The 23484-nt window shown below is 37.0% G+C and overlaps 1 protein-coding gene across 9 annotated transcripts in view; it reads left to right on the top strand.

The window, feature by feature from the left end:
• The window catches only part of NEK10 (NIMA related kinase 10), a 248908-nt gene that overhangs the window by 61641 nt on the left and 163783 nt on the right, over positions 1–23484 (top strand). For all 9 annotated transcript variants that reach the window (XR_012380845.1, XM_073900999.1, XM_025883157.2 and 6 more), the window contains exons 16-22: positions 474–538; positions 1900–2002; positions 2097–2225; positions 2754–2891; positions 5781–5826; positions 8011–8132; positions 8291–8393. Coding sequence is in view for 8 of the 9 variants with exons in the window: in XM_073900999.1 (XP_073757100.1) it covers positions 474–538; positions 1900–2002; positions 2097–2225; positions 2754–2891; positions 5781–5826; positions 8011–8132; positions 8291–8393 (706 nt within the window). In the remaining variant the exon portion in view is untranslated. The remainder of the gene's footprint in view (positions 1–473; positions 539–1899; positions 2003–2096; positions 2226–2753; positions 2892–5780; positions 5827–8010; positions 8133–8290; positions 8394–23484) is intronic.

The following is a 23484-nucleotide window of genomic DNA, read 5'->3' as shown; positions in this document are numbered from 1 at the left end:
AGAGACCAATTTGTCAAGTTTGAGTCCAATGTGCCTGTGGCTATTTTTATATGTTATCATTTCGAGTGTTTATTTTCTCATAGAAGCCAGATAAATATTGAGGCATACATAGCAAGCTAGAAACAAAATAAACCTTGAGCTCCTGAAAATCTCTGGACATTTGGTTTTCTCAGAGTAGGAATTTTATTTCTGGTCTCTGTGTTCATTTTGTACTTTCTAGAAAGGAATTAATGACAAGTACTGAGTGGAACGAGGCTAACCTCCTAGCATTCTACAACATAAATGCTTTTTAAAAATATGAGACCTACCCTAGGTATTGATGGTTTTTGTCTTTAGTCATAACCTTTGGCTCCCATGGAGGTCAGCCACTCACAATAAAGTCACTTTAATGTTTAGTTCATGATAATTTTATCCTGGCAGTGTTTTAATTTGCTGAGCTACCTTTGAGAATCACGCACCCTTTTATTTTCCAGTGTTATGCATTCAGAGCCTTGAGGTTTCTCTTCAGTATGGAAAGAAACAGACCACTCTTTAAAAGGTATGAGCTTAGAGAAATTTAAGTGACCGGTGATCATGAGATTGAACTGTTTTCACATATCTGATTCAGATGCAAACAGTAAGAGAAGAATGAATCAGTATGCAAAGCATGTGTTTTCAGATTTCTTGGAATCCACAGATAATAAGACTGACTTACCCTCGTGATATCTTAACACTGAAAATGAGCTAAATGATGAAGAAAGGGAATAAATCACTCTATCAATACAATTCTTAATTACTATGACTGCTATGGGTTTTAGTTTTCCTTTTTTTTGGACGTTAACATTTTAAATGGATGACATAAAAATATGTGCTTGTTCTTATGCATTCAGAAATTCCAAAGTTGGTCTAGTCATTTCCTCTGAATCAGTGGAAAAAGAAGTATTTTCAGGGTATCCTTCATAGGGCAGGAGCTCGTTTCATGGGGAGGAGGCTAGGTGTTCTTGGGTCAGGAGGCTGTGCTGGTGAGTGTGACAGAAAAACCAACTCCTTGGGAAGCAAACACTAGTTACCTATGTGTGTGGTCTGCATGCCCCTGGGTTGGCCAGGCTGGCCAAAATCATAGGCCCAAGTTCTTACTAGAATTCTGTTGATATAAGGTGGAATAGAAATAAGAACTTGAGTTAATATAATGTGTTTTGTTCTGAAGCATTGGAGCATTTTATGTTGCTACTTTATTTACAAATGATGTTTGAATTTGAGGGAAGAAAAAAAAGTAAAGTTATTATAACCTTTTATTTCAAGGCCCTAAACCATCCATTTTTATGGACTTGATGATTTTACTAAGCCCTTGAAACCAGTACCCTGCAAATGATGCATAAATCTCTCCATTTTTTTCATTTACCTGTATTTTTATTTTATTTTCATAAAACATTTAAAAATGGGGGTTAGTATTTACCTCCTAGGGTTAATATGAGGACGGAATCAAATGGCGTTTATGAAAGTGTTCAGCACTCCATAAACACCCCATAAACATTCCTTTCCAAAATGCTTAATGCCTGTACCTCCAGATATCTTACAAATAAGGTCTTTGTATAATCTGTGTCATAACATGAGATCTGCCCTCTTAATAAATGTTTAAGTGTACAGCACAGTATTGTCAACTATAAGCACAATGTTGTACACCACATCTCTAAAAACTTTCCTCTCTGGTTGCTTTTCATTATCCCTTAAGACCTGTAGTTCTAGTTCATTTTTGTGAGATAAGCTGGTAAGTACTATTTGCCCCCACTTTGTTGATAACCTAAGGAAGTTGAGTTTATTTAATGTAATTAATCTGTGAGTGAGCTAGATCCCAAAGGGAAGGAATGAGCAACAGTTACCAAGCCCTACATGAAGTGTCTGTGTATGTTTTCCCTGTAGACTTTTCCCCACCGACTTGTTTGAGATCTTCATCAATATAGGACATTATGTTCGTGATATCAGTGCTTATGAAGAATTGGTATCAAAGTTGAATTTGTTAGTGGTAAGCCCTGAATTTTAAATATTTGGGTAGGCTGGTATGTGGTCAGAAATGGAAATTATCATAGTGCCCATTTCCTTTTTATTTTTTTGTTTAGGAGGATGAACTGAAGCAAATTGCTGAAAATCTTGAAAGCATTAATCAGAATAAAGCTCCTTCAAAATACATAGGCAACTATGCAATTTTGGATCATCTTGGAAGTGGAGCTTTTGGCTGTGTTTACAAGGTGACTTTGCCTTTGGGGAACAATATTTCTGATATTCCCGAAGCAAACCAGATGTCCCACTTGCACACACCCACGCAACTGGATTAAAGCCCTCGTTATTGAAAAATAGATACAAATTAGAATGTTTGTTTTTGCCCATCAAATAGCTGTCCTGATGTTATCTTATCTCAGCTCTAGAAATTTATCACTAATCTTTGAAGACAAAAGCCGTTGTTATGTCTCACAAAAAAAATAGTCAAAGTGGCTTGTCCCAGTGCATGAGACTTTCTCTAAATTCATACCAGAGTTTTCTATATTTACCCAGGAAAATCCTACCGAATAGTGCAGACTGACCCAGGAGATACCAGTTTTTTGAGCTGAGCTTAGTGTCCATACAGACAAAAATTTTAAAAATTCTGTTACTTATGTAGATTTTTTAGATTACTTGTTTTAATCATGTGACTTATTAATCGATCTTTTTCCCTTCTTTCTACCCCCACCCCATCATTATTATTTATTATTATTATTTTATTTTTGTTTTTATTTTAGGTTAGAAAGCGTAGTGGTCAAAATCTTTTAGCAATGAAAGAGGTCAATTTACACAACCCAGCATTTGGAAAGGATAAAAAAGATCGAGACAGCAGTGTAAAGAATATTGTTTCTGAATTAACCATAATTAAAGAGCAGGTAAACGTTTTTCTTGTTTATGAAGATATGTTCCTTAACTAAGTGTCATTAAAAGAAAGTAGAGTTCTTGTGCTATTCTCGTCCATGCTGTTTAAGAACTGGTTCTGTTTATAATAATTGATATTGAGGTGATAATATTTTGGTTAGATATTTTTCTGAAGGCTTGACATTGAACCATAGAAAGACTTTCTGGAGTTTATATCAGCGCTTGGGGTGCAGAATGATTGGGTTTACAGCAGAGTGCCACATATATGAAACACCCTTCTTTTTTCATTGCAAGCGTATCCTTTTCCTTCTCATTATGTTGTAGAATATTTGGTTCCTTAGTTACATGCATAAGCATATGACCAAGAGTTCCCTGACTTTTGTCAAGTGGAACCAAGCTGTTAACATTCCTCAAATACAGCTTATTAAATCTAAAAGTAGATTTTCAAGATGGATTATTATTTATTGGAATGAGTGGAATATTCAGACATAATTTAACAACCCAGTTAACTATCATTATGAAGGTTTGTTTGGGGAGAAAGAATAAACATGTCAGAAGAGAAGTGAGATTGGATTTTGTGATCCAAGAATACATGGGTTTCTTTTTCAGCTTTCCTTATTTATACATTCATTATGGGTACTGTTCATTTGTAACTCCTGTGGAGAGCGACCAGCTTCCCTGCTCTTTGTTCTCCATGAGTTAAATTTGCATAGCATCTGTGCTGGGACATAAAGATCACCAAATAAATATGATGATCTTTATTCATCAAAATATATAGTTCTAGCCCAATTCATAAATTGCAGTACATACTATCACTGATAGCTTCTTTTATAGTTGACTTTCATATATAGTAATAGAGTGGACTTGAAGAAGAAGTTAGTGTCCTCTCCTGCGTAGGATACTCTGATCTTCAGCAGTATGCTGTTTCACTATAGCACAAGGCTAGAACATGGCTTTTGCTGCAGGCTGATCAAGTATCTTCATTTGAACCCTAATGCAGATATAGTCCTGGCCAGTGAGCTAGGCTTAGAATATGGTTCTGTTGCTTACCTGGTCCTGTATTGTTTAAAATCTGCTGACCACTTGATAGTTGATGAGGTAGACCTTGTTTTAGCACATTTCCTAAGAAATTTCCTAAGAAAAGAAAGTATCAGGGTGGGGACATATAAGAGGCATGTGTTTGGACTTAGAGAAAACTCAAAATTGTACAGTTGCACTCTTACGAGGGGACTGAACCAAAGGAAAGGATAGTCACATTTAGAGGTCTAAAAGGAGGAGGTGATGGCAGACAGAAGTGGCAACTAGGAAAGGAGAGTGTGTTTGTTAAGAGTAAGACTAAGCTGCAGTAAGAAAGACGCTCCAAATCCGTTGGCCTAAACAAGAGGCTTGATAATGCAGTGAATTATTTCTCTTTCATGTGACAATCCTAGAGTGAGTGGACCAAGCTGGTGGTAGTCTCTGCTCCATGCAATCATTTGGGAATGTAGGTTCTTTCTCCCTTACTGCTCTGCTACCTCCTAGGCCATTGTCTTCATCCGCTTGGTTGAAACTGCCACAGGCACGTTCACATCCAAGGTGAAAGAGGTAGAGCATGGTGGCGGGGGGTTGTTCCCAGTGTTTAGGACTCAGACACAGGAGCACACATGTTTCCCCTGACATTCCCTTGGTGAGAACTTAGTGACAGTCCCTCTCAGGGCTGCAAGGGAGGCTGAGAGATGTAATCTCTGACTGGGAAGCCATGTTCCACCCGAACTCAATTGCAATGGAGGAATAGGAAGGGAGGTTTTGGGTGGACAGTTACCAGACTCCCCTTCAAAAAGGCAAGAAAAGAGACCAGAAGCAGATGCAAGCCATTTATAAAGGTAATGTCAACTATTCTGAGATAGAATAAATTTCAATTTGCCTAGAAACTTAAGTTATAAGTAAGCAACTATAAAAATTTTAGTATTCTTATAGGAAAGGAAAGTTTTGAAAAAGTAGAATTTCTGTGTAATATCCTGAGGTAAATTTAGGCCAAAGAACTGAATACTTCTTACACATGGCAAGGAAGACTTCATTCAAGACAACTGCAATAGGAATCAAACTATTACAACAGGGGAAAGAGATTGAACTCAACTCTGAAGACAACCAAGAGGCTGGGTGAGGGGGTGCCTAGATGGAAAATTACTCGGAAGGATTTCATTAGCTGTCAAAGATGGGGTGATGAGGAACTTGATTGGATATCAAGAGTGGGGAGATTCTTGCTAAACTGGCTTGGCAGGATTCTTGATAAAACCAGGCAGGCCAAGCATGAAGCCTAGTCAAGAGGAGAGCTCCGAGAAGCCTGACTAAAGTTTGGCCAAGAAGGGAGTCCTTGCCAACTATTGTTGTCATGTAAATGGAGTTAGTAACACTTAGACTCTTTCAATTTCATACTAACCATTTTAGAAAACATAGAAAGACACCAAGTGTGAATAGACATAAACAGTATATATGAATATTTAAGTAGTAGGGAGGGGCAAGAGGCGATGGTGTACCTATTCAGCATAAATCGCTTCATTGCAGTTTTCTTATCTTTGCAATGTGTGTGTAGTGTTGGGATGGGGAGCGCTAAATGAATTCTTCGGGTTACTTTGAGTTCTACAGTTCTCTGTTTTAGTTAAATTAGGTGATAAAGTATAAGCTGTTTTTAATTCTAATTGATAAGGCTATATGGGAGATTGCTATTTTCAGATTAGTTTTGTAGGTAACAAATAATAAGAATCATGATAAAAATCTCAAATCTCAATTAGATGATATCTTGAAATGCTTAATTTTATAGATAGATATGAATGCAATAATTTCTGTGTTGTTTTCAATTATATTCAATTATAGTCCAATTATATTTTGAAGTAACGTAATGTTTGTTATTCATTTTCTTATAGCTCTATCATCCCAATGTTGTACGCTATTACAAAACATTTCTGGAAAGTAAGTATGAGTTTTCATGATATTTCTAATTAAGGAAAAGTATCTATATTATATATTTCTATATTAAAATGTTACAAAATAAACTCAATTCTTTTCTTTTTTCCAGCTATTTTCCTTATTTGTGGAAGATCTTGTGCATCACTTTTTTGATCAGTGAAACAGTGATATAATAATCAATGACCTACAGATAGTTATAAAGTACTTAGACTCCTATATGAAAGACACTGCATGAACAAAGCAAAATAGTTATTATAGCTATTTTCTTACATACACACACACAAAACCATAGTAGGATCAGGAGAGCAGCAAACTAAAGGATAATGGCATATTTAAGACAAAATTAAAAATTGTTTTCGTTGACTCAGATGACATTTTTCACCCCCCTAATAAATTGGGAGTGGCTACATCTTTGAGATTTATGTTACTTAAAGTTCAGGTAATTACCACAAGGTGGCGGTGGAGCCCTGACTGATTCTGCAGGCAGGCCCTCTTAGGTGTAAGGAGGATGGATTACTGAATCAAAAGGTTGAGATAAAGCCAAACTCAGTCACATGCTTAAAACAATATAGGGCCTTTGACGGAAACAATAAACCTTAATGATGTGCATCACATATGAAGTTTCAAAGTAAGTCGTTTGGAGGAAGATTTAAAGAAGTACAAGGCAATGGTTGGGACTTCTTCATTGCCTCTTTATAAATGCTATTATTAGGCCAACCTATTGTGTACTGTGGCAATTTATGATTTTATCCATTTCCCTTCCCCTAGCTGACTCAGAGGAACCCAGTGCTGAAACTCCAGTAAATCCTGCTCCCTTGATATTAGAATTCTTGATAGTAGAATAAATTCTTATAATTTAGTGCATATCCCATTAGAGATCAAGATTGGCTTCTGACTTGCACTACGGAAGTGACACAACTTAGGCTAATTTAAAAACAAAACTTTTATAACCTGACATCTTCCAAAAAGAATTGGAAGTGACTCAAAAATACCTAAAATATGATAAACATAGATTAGGGAATTATGTGAAATTGGAATTAGGGAATTATGGGATTAAGAGTACACTTACTGTGATGAGCACTAAGTATCGCATAGAATTGTTAAATCACTATACCGAACACCTGAAACTAATATAATACAGTATGTTAATTATGCTTCAATCAAAAAAAGAAGAAATCAATTAATATAAGAAAGGAAAAAATTAAGCTAGGAGTAAGATTAGTATATATACTGAGTATTTCTTGGGATAATAAACAATTGAAAATAATATGAATGTCTATCTTTAGGTGAATAAATAATGATCTATCTGTGTTGTGTAATACTATGCAGCCAGCAGAAAGAATGGCATGGATCTGTGTGTACTGTTAGGGCAGCCTGCTGAATGAAAAAGTATAAGTGGCAGAACATGTATAGTAAATATTTCATTTTTGTAAATATTATGTACATACATATTTTATATACATCCAGAACATCACAAAAGATACATATCACATATCATCATTAATAGTTTCATATTGGCTTTGGAGGAGAAAGTAGAATTTACTTTGTTTCTTGATATCCAAAGCAAAGAGATGAATGCAATCAGTTATGAGATTCCCAGTACCCATAAGATAAAACCAGTAAAGTCCAGCTTTCTCTGCTATAGAGGGGCATGACAGAAATTTCTGCACAGGTTGTCTTCTCAGCTGTGCCATTGCAAGGCCATGGCATGATTCCATTTTAAAATTCTGTGAGGTTCATCTATGAAACTATCAAACAATAGTTTAAAATGCAATTTTCTGAATTTCTGACATGATTTAAGGGTAAATTTTAAACTACTGATAAGAAAGGTGGATTTACATGTTCTTCAGGAAATGCTCCATGACTTGGCATCATTTACTTGTTCTCTTTGGCCACTCCCAACTGTTCCCATCTTGGTGTACAGAGAAAATGATAATGTTTGCCAGCATAAACTTATGCTAGGAGGTAGTCCATAACCGAAAGGGATTGTTGCTGGGCTCCAGGATCCCCAAGAGCCCCTCGCTTCCACTGTCTCCAGGACTGACTGGATCCATATCTTAGCACATCTCTAATTCTTTAGTGCTGTGCCCTGCACACACGTTGGGAAGCTCGGATTCTAATTCATAAGTTTTTTTTCTAAATATATTGAATTTAAATTTCTATTATCTCTTCCTTGTTTTCTTATAGATGATAGGTTGTATATAGTTATGGAGCTTATAGAAGGGGTCCCTCTTGGAGAGCATTTCAGTTCTTTGAAGGAAAAACAACATCATTTTGTTGAAGAAAGACTATGGAAAATATTTATACAGGTACACTTTTGTTTTCATTAATTTTTTTTTTTTTTTTTTTTTTTTTTTTACCAAACAGAAAATTTCTGAGCTGATTTCTTAGAGATGTGTATGGTGGTCATCAGTGGTGATATGTATATTGGGGGAAATAAAATTTGTTTTTTATTTGCTCTTTCAAGCTGTGCTTAGCTCTTCGGTACTTACACAAGGAGAAGAGGATTGTGCATAGAGATCTGACACCAAACAACATTATGTTGGGGGATAAGGACAAAGTAACAGTTAGTAAGTATAAGAATCTCAAAATTTTTAATTTAGGAATTCCTGAATATTATACAAGAGCAGAGTTGTTCAATAGAAGTTTCTGTGCTCAAGGGAATGTTCTGTATCTGCATTGTCCAATATGTGGCTCTTGGGCTCTTGAAATGTGGCTAGTGTGACTGAGGATGTGAATCTTTTTTTTTTTTTAATTTTTTAATTAACATATGATGTATTATTTGTTTCAGGGGTACAGGTCTGTGATTCATCAGTCTTACACAATTCACAGTGCTCACCATAGTACATACCCTCCCCAGTGTCCATCACCCAGCCACCCCAACCCTCCCACTCCCTCCACTCCAGCAACCCTCAGTTTGTTTCCTGAGATTAAGAGTCTCTTATGGTTTGTCCCCCTCTCTGGTTTCATCTTGTTTCATTTTTCCCTCCCTTCCCCTCTGATTCTCTGTCTTGTTTCTCAAATTCCTCATATCAATGAGATCATATAATACTTGTCTTTCTCTGATTGATTTATTTCATTTAGCATAATACCCTCTAGTTCCATCCACATAGTTGCAAATGGCAAGATTTCATTTTTTTGATGGCTGCATAATATTCCATTGTGTATATATATATATATATATATATATATATATATATATATATACACACCACATCTTCTTTATCCATTCATCTGTTGATGGACATCTAGGCTCTTTCCATAGTTTGGCTATTATGGACATTGCTGCTATAAACATTGGGGTGCATATGCCCCTTCTGATCACTACATTTGTATCTTTGGGGTAAATACCCAGTAGTGCAATTGCTGGGTTATAGGGTAGCTCTGTTTTCAACTCATTGCACCCAAAACCATAAGATACCTAGGAATAAATCTAACCAAAGAGGCAAAGAATCAGTACTCAGAAAACTATAGAATACTCATGCGAGAAATTGAGGAAGACACAAAAAAATGGAGAAATGTTCCATGCTCATGGATTGGAAGAACAAATATTGTGAAAATGTCTATGCTACTTAGAGCAATATACAGATTTAAGCAATCCCTATCAAAATACCATCCACTTTTTTCAAAGAAATGGAACAAATAATCCTAAAATTTTTATGGAACCAGAAAAGACTCTAAATAGCCAGAGGAATGTTGAAAAAGAAAAGCAAAGCTGGTGGCATCACAATTCCGGACTTCAAGCTCTATTACAAAGCTGTCATCATCAAGACAGTTTGGTACTGGCACAAAAACAGACACATAGATCAATGGAACAGAATAGAGAGCCCAGAAATGGACCTGCAATTCTATGGTCAACTAATCTTTGACAAAGCAGGAAAGAATGTCCAATGGCAAAAAGACGGTCTCTTCAAAAATGGTGTTGGGAAAATTGGACAGCCACATGCAGAAGAATGAAACTGGACCATTTCCTTACACCACACACCAAAACAGACTCAAAATGGATGAAAGACCTCAATGTGAGACAGGAGTCCATCAAAATCCTTAAGGAGAACACAGGCAGCAACCTCTTCGACCTCAGCCACAGCAACTTCTTCCTAGAAACATCGCCAAAGGCAAGGGAAGCCAGGGCAAAAATGAACTATTGGGACTTCATCAAGATAAAAAGCTTTTGCACAGCAAAGGAAACAGTCCACAAAACCAAAAGATAACCGACAGAATGGGAGAAGGTATTTGCAAATGACATTATCAGATAAGGACTAGTATCCAAAATCTATAAAGAACTTATCAAACTCAACACCCAAAGAACAAATGACCCAACCAAGAAATGGGCAGAAGACATGAACAGACATTTTTCCAAAGAAGACATCCAAATGGCCAACAGACACATGAAAAAGTGCTCAACATCACTCGGCATCAGGGAAATACAAATCAAAGCCTCAATGAGACACCACCTCACACCAGTCAGAATGGCTAAAATTAACAAGTCAGGAAACGACAGATGTTGGTGAGGATGTGGAGAAGGGGGTCTCTCCTCCACTGTTGGTGGGAATGCAAGCTGGTGCAGCCACTCTGGAAAACAGTATGAGGATGTGAATCTTAAATTCTATCAAATTTTAATGAAGTAAACATCCCTATGTGACTAGTGGCTACTGTATTGGACAGTCACTAGTGTAGTTCTTGATTGAGTTGTATTTTGCCCATATGAGAGAATGTACTGTTCGGATGTTTAAGTATTTAATTCCCAATTCAATGATTGCTAGGTTTTTTTCTCTCTATAGAACACTACCTCATCAGCAAAAGCTTTTATGACTACCACATAGGCACATTGTTTTGAACTATTTTAATATAGTCTGTACCATATGGGTGACAAGTATACATATCAAGGGCTATGAAAAAATCTAGGCATTTGTATATTTTAGCATCAGTTTTTATCAAAATATTTTCAACTGATACAGGTAGGCCTAATGTTGGCTAAAATTTTATAAGTGAGGAGGTTAATTTTTTCCCCACAATTGTATAATTCTTGATCATAACTTAAAATTAACTTTTTAACCTAGATTGATAATTTGCATTCTCCTGTTCTTCCTCTTCACTCATCAACACTTGTGTTACTCTCATGGACTATTAATCGTTCACCAACTATAAGTAGGGATATACATATCTAAATCAGTAGTCTCTAAATTTTTTTTGCTCATGACATTCCATCAGTAAAATATTTTTTGTAATATACTGCCAATGTATATATGCTTACTTATAAATTCTATACTTATATCACTGTACAATTATTCAATATAAAGTACATAAAGTCTACAAATAAAATATAAAGGGATGCACTAAAAAATCAAAATAAAGGTTTCAATACTTTTTCCTGCCCTCTAGTGGATTGCCTTAGGCATTTTGCTTTGGAGACCACTTCCCTAAATGTTATTGATGTGAGAGACACATGATAACATTTTAAGGCTGATTCTCTTCGTTTTAGTAGAATCTAATTCTTCATAAAGGCAATTCCAAATGTGCACCTTTATCATCACCACGTGTCCTCAGTAACAACAATTAGACTTACTGTCCAGATTTTTCTAAGAGCATCCTATATTAGTTTAAAATATAAAAAGCAGCCCCAAACAGGAACTCTATAGATAACTTCCAATGCAAAGTTACTTGGAAATATTTCCAGGCCAGTGCTTTGTGAAATACAAAATGAGACCAAATAATTGTGAATCTTCACCTTAGACACACATTTGCTTGATCATTTGAAATTAATTATAATTTTGTTTGCCATAAGCTTTCATTTTTTTCTTTTTTATAAATTAGACTTGTGTTTCCTTAAGAATTTTTCCTATTTATATACCTATAGGTATTTTAATTTATAAGTTAATGAGAATTCATAGAAATCAAATTTATTACACCTATATATTATTAAATAGGAATGAACAGATTTGTTTTGTGTTGGTATATGATGCCTTTGATGGCTATTCAGGCCACATTTCTGAGTAATAGCTAACCTTGCATTTTATTTTCTTACTAAGATCAGCTGTAATCATTTCCTTGGCTACATTTAAAACAGTGAGGTTAATCTTTTATTGTAGTAGTTTGATTTCTTTTCTATCTAAGCTTATTAAATTTTATATTTATCTTCTGTAATCAGTACTGCATATCAAAATAGTTTACAAAATAAAATAGTGCTAAAAATCTTGTAAAGAAACACTTACCTCTTTGTAATCCCCAGTTCTCTGTTTTCTGAAAAATTTAATTCTCTTTAGCTTCTTCTGGCATTTGACTTTCCATTGTGATAGTTGAGGATTTAGTTTTCTTATTTTTTCTTCTTCCCCATCTACCATCCTGCCAGTATAGTTATCATACAGTTTGGGGTTAAATCAATATTTAATGTTTACATTATTATTACTGTATAATTCTTGTTCAGTGTTGATCACCTTTCCTTTCTCGTAGACCTTTCTATTTTTCTTGGAGCTAATAATTGCCTTCTTTTTTGTTTGTTTTCTTAACTTTCTATGTAGGTATCATTTCTTCTTCCCAAGTCTTCCAAAAAGATTATAAAAGCCCTCTCTGTACATTTCCATGTGGTCAAACATGGAGGTTACTTTCAATTTTGTTTTCCTGGACATCCAGCTGCATGCTGCAATGTAGACTGGATTTTAATTTAGGTCTGCTGCACGGCCATTGTCCTGGAACTTACATTTGCTTCTTTTCTAACTGGAGTCTTTCTTATGTTCTGTGATTTCCCCTTTCTTTTTTTTTTCTTTCTTTTTTTCCTTCTTTTTCCTTCCTTCCCTTCTCTCTTTCTTCCTTTCTTTTTCCCTTTTTCTTTCTTTTGTTCCTTCGTTCTTTCTTCCTCCCTCCCCCTCTCTTCCTCCTTCTCCTCCTCCTCCTCCCTCCCTCCCTTTCTTCCTTCCTTCCTTCCTTCCTAGTTTTCATTTAAATTCCAGTTAGTTAACATACAGTGTAATGTTAGTTTCAGGTATAGAATTTATTTATTTTTTTTAAAGATTTTATTTATGTATTTGACAGAGAGAGACACAGCGAGAGAGGGAACACCAACAGGGGGAGTGGGAGAGGGAGAAGCAGGGTATCCGCGGAGCAGGGAGCCCGATGCGGGGCTGGATCCCAGGACCCTGGGACCATGACCTGAGCCGAAGGCAGACGTTTAACGACTGAGTCACCCAGGTGCCCCAGTGATTCATCACTTACACACTCTTCTTTTTTAACTCTCCTGCTGTGCTGAAGTGTATCTTCTAGTACTTTCCTTAAAAAGAATGTTCTGGATCTTAAAATTTTTGGGTGCTTGTGTGTCACAAAATATTTATAGGAAACTTCGTACTCTATTGGGTGGGTGTAGTATTCTCAGATAAAAGTCATTATCCTTTCAAATTTGAAGGCATTACTTCAGTCTTTTGGTATCCCGTTTTGCTGTTTGGAAAGCCAATGCTATTTTGATTCCCATTACTTGATATATGAGCTCTTTTATTTATCTAGAAAATTTTAGGTTCTCTTCATCTACAGCTTTGGGTGGGTCTCTTCATTCAGTGTATTTGGAACTAGGTGTGTACTTCAATACTGGAGGCTAAAACTTCAGTCTTGGGAAATTTTCCTGCCTTATTTCTTCATTATTTTTCTCCCTTCTTTACTTTCTAGAATTCCCATTAGTCTTGGATCTATATGCTAAATAATATCCTAATTTAAAAATAATTATTCTCTTAGTTTTCAGCTCTGTCTCTTTGTTCTACTTCCGTTATTTCTTCAACTTAATTTTCTAGTGCTTCTATTGAATGTTTAATTTTGATTTTCACATTTTTTAATTTCCCCTTTTATCTTGTTCTTTATTTCATTTTCATGGAATCCTGATTTTATTCTCTCTCAAGGTAATGTAGACTTTTCTTTTCAGCTCCCTGCATTGTTTCTGTATCTTCTGGTTCCATCCCCCATCCCCCCCACCCTCCCACCCTCCGCCAATCTCTCTTTCCTAATGGAGACTTTTCTCAAATGTCTATTGGTCCTGGGCTGACAAAGACACTAAATAAGCTGTTGGAAGCTCTGTGGGTTCCAGCTAAGGCTGCCATCTGTAAACTTCATTAGAGCACAATGACATTTTTCTTTGGAAACCTCCAAAGATTTTACCTAAACTTTTTCCAGAGAATGCATCTCCAGTATCTTGACTGAGGCAAAGTCTATTTGTTGCTGTCATTTGGGGAGTGGTGTGGAAAAAGGGGCCTCAGGTAGTTAGTTATGCTCAGTTGATAGGTTTTCCCTGAATTCCCATGGGTTCACCCACACTCTGCTTTGTTTCTTTCTGGTTCAGTCAGTTTCTCTGGAAAATAAATTTCTCTTTTTCTGCTAGTGGCAGGGGGAACTCAATTACCGAGGAGTGTCATATGTGAATGTGGGGAGGGACCTGTGGACTTGATCTTAACTCTGTCTTTTGAGCTTCTTTTAACTTCACTTATCCTTGTGTGGCACACTGGGCTCTGCAGGGTGAATGGGCTCCCTTTTGGCCCTTTTATTCTCAGACTCGTGGTTTGGGACTTCTGTTCCGTACATTCTCCAACTATGTTCCATCTTACAAAAATTCATTGGAATATCTTATCCTCTGTTGTCACTAAGCCCATTCTCATTGTCCTTGTAAGTTAGTAATTTATATAGAAAATTGATTTCCCTTCATTTTAGCAAGATTTTGAGAGCTAGAAGACATACACACATGTGATCAATCTACCTTTTTTTTTTTTTAAAGATTTTATTTATTTGTCAGAGAGAGCACAAGCAGGGGGAGCGGCAGGCAAAGGGAGAAGCAGGCTCCCCGCTGAGCAAGGAGCCCGATGTGGGACTCAGTCCCAGGACCCTGAGGTCATGACCTGAGCCAACAGCTGACTGAGCCACCCAGGTGTCCTGATCAATCTACCTTTTAAACCCAAATGGGCAGGCCAGTTACATTATTAAGTCTATATATTATATATGGCAAAATATTCCACTTTCATCTTTACTCTCTAACTTAAAAAAATGTATATTTTTTTCTTTTTTTTTTAAATTTTATTTTATTATGTTATGTCAGTCACCACACATTACATCATTAGTTTTTGATGTAGTGATCCATGATTCATTGTTTTCGTATAACACCCAGCGCTCCAAATTGTAAAAGACTCTCTAGAAAAAAAGTTATTTTGTTTACAAGGATAAATAAACTTTTATTTTGCTTTTCTCTTTCCTGCTCCTCATCACCATTCTGCCCAAGCTTTTTCTTATTAATATTTATTAGACTTAAGTGTTATTCACCTAAAAATTATATTCAACTTTCAAAACTTTTTAGCATTAAATGAGGCAATATTTTTCTAGTTTCAGATAAAGAATCAGTGATATACCTCAGAACAGAATCTTATCCTAATCTTGTTTCTTTCCATTAAAGCAATTACATGGACAGGATGTCGATGTGCTATTGTCATTTTCAATGAGTGTAAAATGATTTTATGACCAAAGATAATCCAAAGAGACTTGATATCAGTATTTTAAAGATATTTTAAATGTAATAGTGATGAAAATATTTTTCAGTGTCTATCACTATTGGTATAAATGTGGACTTAGAGACTTTTATTTTTATGACAGGTATGGTTAAATTAAAATCTTATAGCATTAATTTGAAACCAAATGTAGAAGATACCCATATTTTGGGAGGTTGAAACAAAACTGCAATTCATAGAGCCTATAAAAATAGGTGCAGTGTATGTGAAATCATGTCACCACAAAGGGGCAGCCTTGTCATATTTTATTTTTCTCTTGTGCTAGAAGGCTTTACTCCCAGGAAAGAAACATGGCATCAACAAGTGATGTTTAAGATGCATGAGACAAAATGTACTGAAAATGTAACCAGACAAAAAAGCTTTAGAAAAATCAAAATTTCCCTCTTCTTCTCTTTTTCTTAATGTAGATGAATTAGATGTTTTAAAATTGAGGTTGGGGTGCAATTATTTATAGTAAGCACACTAGCTGGGAATTTGCCTTCATGAGGCAGCAGAATAGAGTACTAACTTTATATTAATATACTAATATTTAGGTATGTGTGATTTTACAAATCGTATCTAATCTTAATGTCTAAGTATATTTCCATTTAAAAGACTGTATATTTTAATGTCTTGTTCTGTGAAACATGTCCAGGTCTTGCCTCTGCACTTATTTTCAACCTCGGATGCCACGCACCTGACTCAGTGGCACGCTAAGCAAAGCACAGTCAAGGTCGGCTCTAAGTGCTGCTGCCTGTCAAGTAAGACCTACACTGTGCCATCCCATTATAGAATGGCTCTGAAGAAGGGGATATGCTGATAATGAACTTGCTCGCAGATCCACCATTTCATATTTCTTGACCTTTTCAAATACCCACATTTTAATGTAAGCCTCTCATGCTCCCATTTTCTCCCTGATCCCAAATTAAAAAAAAAAAAAAGAAAGAAAGAAAGAAAAGAAAAGAAAAAGGAAAAAACAAAACTCAATCAACTATGGTAATAGATTTCAGACATGGGCTTTCGTGCATGACTCAAGAGGTCACATGTTCATTCTGCAACCAAACAGGCTGTGCACATTTCTACATGTTTCTCAAATGATATTTGGCTGTTGCTACTGGTAATAACAACAGAAAAATACTTGATTCAGTGGAACATTTATCAAAGACTCAAGTGCTTATCAAATGCCATCATATGCCAGGCATGTCGGGGTGGATATTAGATGAAAGCCATGTCCTCTGTCCCTTGAAATCTCAGTCTTAGGGGGAAGACTTGGAGTTCTTCACTCAGCAGTTTACTCCTGAGCTACTACATCTGGCAGTGAACAAGACAAGTCACTATCTTCATGGAGCTTCTAGTTGTATTACAGGGTGATAAAGACTAGAAAGTTGTCTTTGCAAAATACTATATTAGTTGGGGTAGGTCAGGTTATGCTGCAGTAACAAGTGACCTGAAAGTTTCAGTAGCTTAAAACAGTGGCATACCATAGCCTGTGGGACAAATCCAGGTGTGGCCTGTTTTTGTATGTCCTGTGAGCTAATGATGGCTTTTATTCTTTTAGATAGTTGTTAAAAAAAAAACAAAAGAAGAATATGTGACAAAGATCACATGTGGCTTTTGAAGCCTTAACTATTTATTATCTGGCCATTTACAGAAAAACTTTATCCTTGGGGTGCCTGTCTGGCTCAGTTGGAAGAGCATGCCACTCTTGATCTCGGGGTCCTGAGTTTCAGCTCCATGTTGGTGTAGAGAGTACTTAAAATAAATAAACTGAAAGTTATAACCCACTATGTATTCAAAAAAAAGAAAAGAAAACATTTGCTCACCCTGGCTTAAAACAGCAAGGTTTCTATCTTAGCTCATACTGTGTGTGCAGTGTAGGTCACTAAGGGAGCTGTGCTCAGAGACCCAGGCTGGCTCCTATACACCTGCCTCAACATTGCAGAGGCAGGAAAGAGAAAGCATGGAACCATACCTCAGCTCTTAAAACTGCCCAGACTTCATGAGTGAAAGCAAGTCAAGTTTAAAAGGGTGAAGATGTGTTTCTCCTCCCCAGAGAAGATAGTCTGTCACAACTCTCAGGCACAGGGGAAAATGTGATTGACTCTCTCTGTGGGGTTTTCAGGTGAGGAGTTGAGCAGGAAAGCATTCCATGGCAGCAATACAAAAGGTTAGAGACCCGAAGTGCTACAGTGTGCCTAGGCACTGGTGTGATGTTCAATGTGTCAAGACAATAGATTTTGGTGAGTAAGGAGCATGGGCATTGATATTTGGCCAGAGACTTATCTTTAGAAATTTCCAGACTGGAAATTATGTGATCAGATACGGGATGTGGAGGATAATTGTAATGGCAGGTGAGGGGTACCATAAGGAAAGACTGGAGACATCCCCAGTTTAGGACATATATCAGTTAAGATCTGTTCAGATGCAAAAAGCCAGACTAACAATGGCTTATGCCATAAGGACATGTAATTATCTCATAACAAGAGGTCTGGAGGTGAGCAGTTCTAGTGCTGGTTTAACAATTCAAGGAGGTCAGCCATGATCTAGGCATTTCTGTCTTTTCTTGCCATTATCCTCAGCAGATTAGCCAGAGCTCTAGGCATCATTACCAAACTCAGACAGGCAGTAGGATGGCAGCTAGGTTAAAAAAAATTCTGTGCTTCAAATGTCTATTTCCTTTTATCGTTAAAGAAAATCTTTTGCATGGGGGTCCCATTATATGTCTTACATTCTGTTGGCCAAAGCCAAGTTCTGTTAGCACCCCCAGCTATAAGGGAGACTGTTTAGGTTAGCTTTCAGCCTCTATAATTGGAGATAAGAAAGGGGAAAAGGGATGGCTAATGGCTTTTTGAGAGCTAGTCCACAGTATTTGCCGCCAAAGACTTGCAATTGTCCAGGAAAGATGTAATGTGAGTTTTACCTATGGCAGCTGCAGAAGAGGGTACAGCAGAAGGTTTAGATTCAGCAGTTATTTAAAAGATTTTGTGCCTAGTTAGAGGTGTGAGAACTGTGAGAAAGAGTCTGAATTTGTGAAGATTGTGACAGCAGAGAATTGGGTGAGGGGATTTAAGGTGTAAGGTTTTGGACATACTGCTTTAGAAATCTGATCATATCCTTTCCTGGTTAAAGTCCTTTAGGTAGCTTCCTATGACATTCCTTAGAGCACCCAGAGTCCTTCCTTCATGATCTCACCTTTGCTCTTTGCTCTAGCCTCATGGGACAAATTGCTCCTTCCTGAGCAGACCAGGGTGTGGTCCTATATCTCTGTGACTTCCAACATAGTGCTCTCTCTGCCTGGAATGCCATCTGCTACTCAATTCAAATGCCATTCCTCCAGGTGGCATCTTTGATGTCCACATCTGATAGGTTCCATTTCTGGGCTCCTTCAGTATACCAGGCTTGCCTTTCTCAGCATATAGGGCAGTGGTTTATTGCCATTCTCTCCTTGAGGTAAAGGAAACTGGTTTTCTTGGCTTTCTTTCTCGGAAAGCACTTTATAATATTTATTGACTAAATGGACAGATGAATGAATGAATAAATGAACTAAAACCCACCCAGGGAGAAATATTTAGAAGCCAGTTACAAACAAAAAATAATGATTAGGGAAGATACTTGGGTTTGAGATCTTGATCTGACAGCTAAGATTTTGTGGGAAGAGTGTTTAATATAAGAGGAATTGCGGATTAAAGTGAAAATCCAGTGCATACATGGGGAAAGGTACAAGCGGTTCCCACTGGCATGGCAGCAAATACCATAACCCAAAGTATGAAAGGAAAAAGTTTACTTTCTTGAGTGCCAACAAAGTTTGAGAAATCAAACTAGACCTCTCTTGTATTGCTAGAATCTTGGCATTTCCATTGCTTTCTAGAGGATTAGAGGATTTTAATTGTTATTGTTTAGCTCAATTGCTGCTGAGAAATCTGTGTTATTACAGGGAAAATGAATTAGTGTTACACTTCTGATAGGGAAGTCAGAGTCCTTAAATGCATATTATCTCATATGCCTCTAAAATCTCCTGGCTAAATAAGCACATAATGAGTCTGTAGCTTTTGTAAGTCTCTTGACCTTTCTTTGAACCTGTTGTGTTGCTTACTTTTCATTAACTGGATATAGTATCTATTTGGGTCTAAGCCAACCCAGAGCTTTGAGTGTTCTTAAAAAACTACAGAATATTGAGTCACTTGTATTGTATACCCTCATATAGCATCTGTGTAGTAAGGGTAGCCACACAATTTCTAGAATTTCTCTCAGTCAACAAATTGCCTTCATGTCACTAGGAAAGCAAGAATATTTTCTGTCAAGCCCACCAGTTTCCTTATATTGCTATTAGGTCATGTGAAATAAGGAAACATTGAAGCGAAATTCAGTCAAATCTAATTTCTAAAAAATTTTCTAAGATTCTCACACCGCCAGTGGGTCAATCTGCAATTCTGAGATTTGAATAGCGGTTGGCTTCCATGGAAAGATGAGAATGGCAGTCCCAAGAAAGTCCGAGCAGAACATCCTGAAAGTGCTGATCTTGACCAAATGATTGTTATGCTCTCCTAGTGGGACGGACTCACCATAATTGACTGCATAAGTGAATAAGGAGGCCTTGAATCTTTACCATCTTAGGAAAAAATTAGAACTAAAATCTTCCCAATGTTGGGTTTATAAGACTTATAAAAACACCAAAACACCAAGGATAATAAAGTTTATTTTAGTGTGTGTTTTCATATGGGCATATTGGGTTATGATTTAGTTCTCTGAGAAATTTTTAATGTAAAGGGTAGAATCTGATGTGTTCTGGACATGTTATTTTCATTCTGTGAGTTTTCCCAAAGTGTGCTCTGAAACAGCATGGTGAGTGGGTGGGAGTGCCTATTTTTACACAGATTAATTCAACAGTGCATGGTACTACATATCTGATCAGTCTGCCCAGCCTCCTAAGTGTACTGAAGCCACTGGAGCCTTTTGGACTCTATAATCATGCCATAAACAGTGTATGTGTGTGTGTGTATGTGTGTGTGTGTGAGAGACAGAGAGAGAGAGAGAGAGAGAGAGAGAGAATGAGAACAAGAGCCTGACTTCCTGTTTTTATAAGAATCTGACCCTTAGCACTCCTACTTAATATTAGAACCTCATGTTTATTTTATTTTATTTTTTTAAAGATTTTATTTATTTAATTGACAGAGAGAGAGAGATGGCGAGAGAGGGAATACAAGCAGGCTCCCCTTGGAGCAGGGAGCTTGATGCGGGGCTCGATCCCAGGACCCTGGGATCATGACCTGATATGAAGGCAGACGCTTAACGACTGAGCCACCCAGGCACCCCAGAACCACGTGTTTAAAGTTTCATTCATTATTCCAAGTAACAGTAACCAGAACAAAGCCCACTTTGGAAAATGATTTTAGAAGAGCCCATATTTAGTAAGGACATTGGTTTCCCCAAGAATGTAGTCTACTGATAGATGTCCTAGAGTGAAATGATGTTTGTGTACAAAAGATATGGAGTTACCTAGAATTCAGGAAGTACTTTTATATCAGGTGTTGGATTTTTCATCCTACAACTCTTTGTTATAATAATTCCATCAATAAAAATCAATCAAATAATGATGCTGTTGAGAAAGAAAAATACTTTTACTCTCTCTCATCCAAGGAAGAGCCTGCATTGGGGAAGGAAGCTTTGGAAGAGTGGATGGCACAATGGAAGAGCTCACATTAAGAATTTGAGTGGCCTTCAGAGGAGGAAGTGCCAATGAGGCAGGGGTTTGTTGAGCATCTTTTCGAGAACTCCTTATCTCCCCCCACAGAGCCCTGCATGGAGAGGATGTTACTGATGATCTTGTCACTGTGGAAGTTGGAGGTTGGCCTTCATTTACTGAGGCAGAAGGAAAGAGCAGAGAGGTAGATGGACGAGTTTGCAAGGTGGACATCTTTCTGAACTATTATACAGTTGTGTTCAAGTAGATGCCTTTGTCATTGCCTGGCACTATAGAGATTTCAGCTGATCATTTCCTGAAATTTCACAGTCATTCATGGTTTTTATTTTACTCAGGGAAGACATTTTTATCATGATGAAAATTTTAGCTGTGCTTTGAAGGAAAAGAGTAACTACCCATAGCTACATCTCTTAAGTACTTACTGTGGGATGAAAATTATATGTTACCTCATCCAATATCTGAGGCACCTTCCCATCCTCACAGATAATGAAAAGAGTTAGAGAGGTTAGAAAACTCACTTAAATCACCCAGCATTTAATAGGTTGACAGTGCCAAGGATGAACTATATCTGGTTCTAGTGTTCATCTCTTCATAGTATTCCCCCAGAAAGATCAATTCAGGTAAAGAAAAAGTCATCCTTGAGGGCATGGGGTGCTCATAATCAAGTATTGTGTTCCATGAATTGGATGAATCCAATAGTTTTGTTGAGGTGGATGTTTTAATTTGGGCCATATTGATAGGGATCAGTCATCTGAACATGGCCTGCAGGGTCTTGCATCATCTGGCCGTGCCCCTGATTGTCTACCCTCCAGCCAATCTAGCCTTTTTTCAGTTCTTCAATTGACCATGCTCTCTTGATCATGGGACCTTCTCTCAGTTCCTTAATGGATCATATTTCCTTGATCACAGGACCTTTGCACATGCAGGTTCCTCTGCTGGATGTCTCTTTTCCACTTTCTCTTCTTACCTAGTTAACTCCTGTCTTCTGTTACATATTTCCCCAATCACCATTTTGTCACAGATTTTCCTGATCTGCTGTGTTTGCTATGTTACTCCCTCATAGTATCATAGATCTACCTGGTCTTTAGTGATCTTATCACAATTATAAATTTATATATGTGATGCTTTGTTTAATGTGTATCTCTACCATTGGTCTCTATGGACTGTGTCAATATGGATAGTTTCTGATCTGGTTATTGGGGAAATGGATGAATCAGTGAGTAAATGGACAGTATTGAAGGCATAGGGCTGCTGGAAATTTTATAAATATTAGCAGTCAGGAGACATTCTGGCACTTATATGGGGGCTTGCTGTGATGAAGACAGGGGTTGATAGATTATTCCATTGTTAAATACCCTGTGGAATGGATTAGAAGGAAAAGTTTTCTGATGAGATGCACTTAGGTTTTTGCAGGAAAAGGGAGGGCTTGGGCTCCTGGCACATTTAAACTGTGGTCACAGAATCAAGAGAAAGATTCAGATACAAGAGCTGAGGAGTTAATGAACATAGGAGCACGAGAGAAGAGGCAGAGATTTCAAGCCCAGAAAATGGGGAAGATGAGATGCCTTCTGCTGCTTGGGGTATCCCGGATGACTGTGAATGATGAGCTCAGTCTGGGGTGTGAAGGGCCAGGTGTGAATGAATTGACATGGCTTTGAATGTGGGAGCTACTGACACAGGTGGTGGATGAAAGCGCCCTATGGAGAGGGATGGAAATATCTTATAACCCCTTGCAAAAGATAAGTTTCATAGGCTCTTTCTGAGAAAACAGAGTAGTTAAGTTATGGATCCAATGTCACATAGATAGTAAATGACAGAGCAAAAATCTAGGCACTCAACCAGAGACCACACACATTTTCCATCTGAAAGTTGACAGCTATAGGCTGTAGCATAAACAGGCTACAGTTTTAGCATTTCCTGTATCATTCATTCTATCAAAGGAGATTTTTTTTACTGATATTTTTTGGCATAATGTGCTATATGTAAAATGTCATCTGTTGTCATTTTGAATTTCTATAATAGCACATGAATGCTTTTATGACCACAGTTTCTGAAATAAATCCTTTACCTCTGCTCCAAATATGATCACAAATGTAGAAAGAGTAATAGAAACATTACCGCTACTACCAAAATCTTCCAACTTGCCAAACAATATTAGCTTTTGTTCTCTTTATGAATACTTTTCAACTATCTCTGTTTTTGCAGACATCTTTCTGAGTTTCTGCCATTATCCACATTACATAGAGTGAGTAGAACCATTGTGAGTACCACTCCTTAGTTTTTGCCTTTCAAAATCAATGCCACTTTTATAAAAATGAGATAATTTCTATGTAGCACTAAAACTAAAAGTCAAAGGATTATTTTAGATTGTAAGTACATGAAGTCTATGTGCTAAAATTATAATGAGCTCCTAAAAATATTGATATGCTATACTATTTCTACTAATTTTCTCTA

This window comes from Callorhinus ursinus, unplaced genomic scaffold, assembly GCF_003265705.2.
Source record: "Callorhinus ursinus isolate GAN/ISIS: 27379988/994484 unplaced genomic scaffold, GSC_fseal_2.0 scaffold1, whole genome shotgun sequence".
NCBI classification, from domain to species: Eukaryota; Metazoa; Chordata; class Mammalia; order Carnivora; family Otariidae; genus Callorhinus; species Callorhinus ursinus.
The sequence above is the reverse complement of the archived record's forward strand: the minus strand, read 5'-3'. Positions and strand labels throughout refer to the sequence as shown.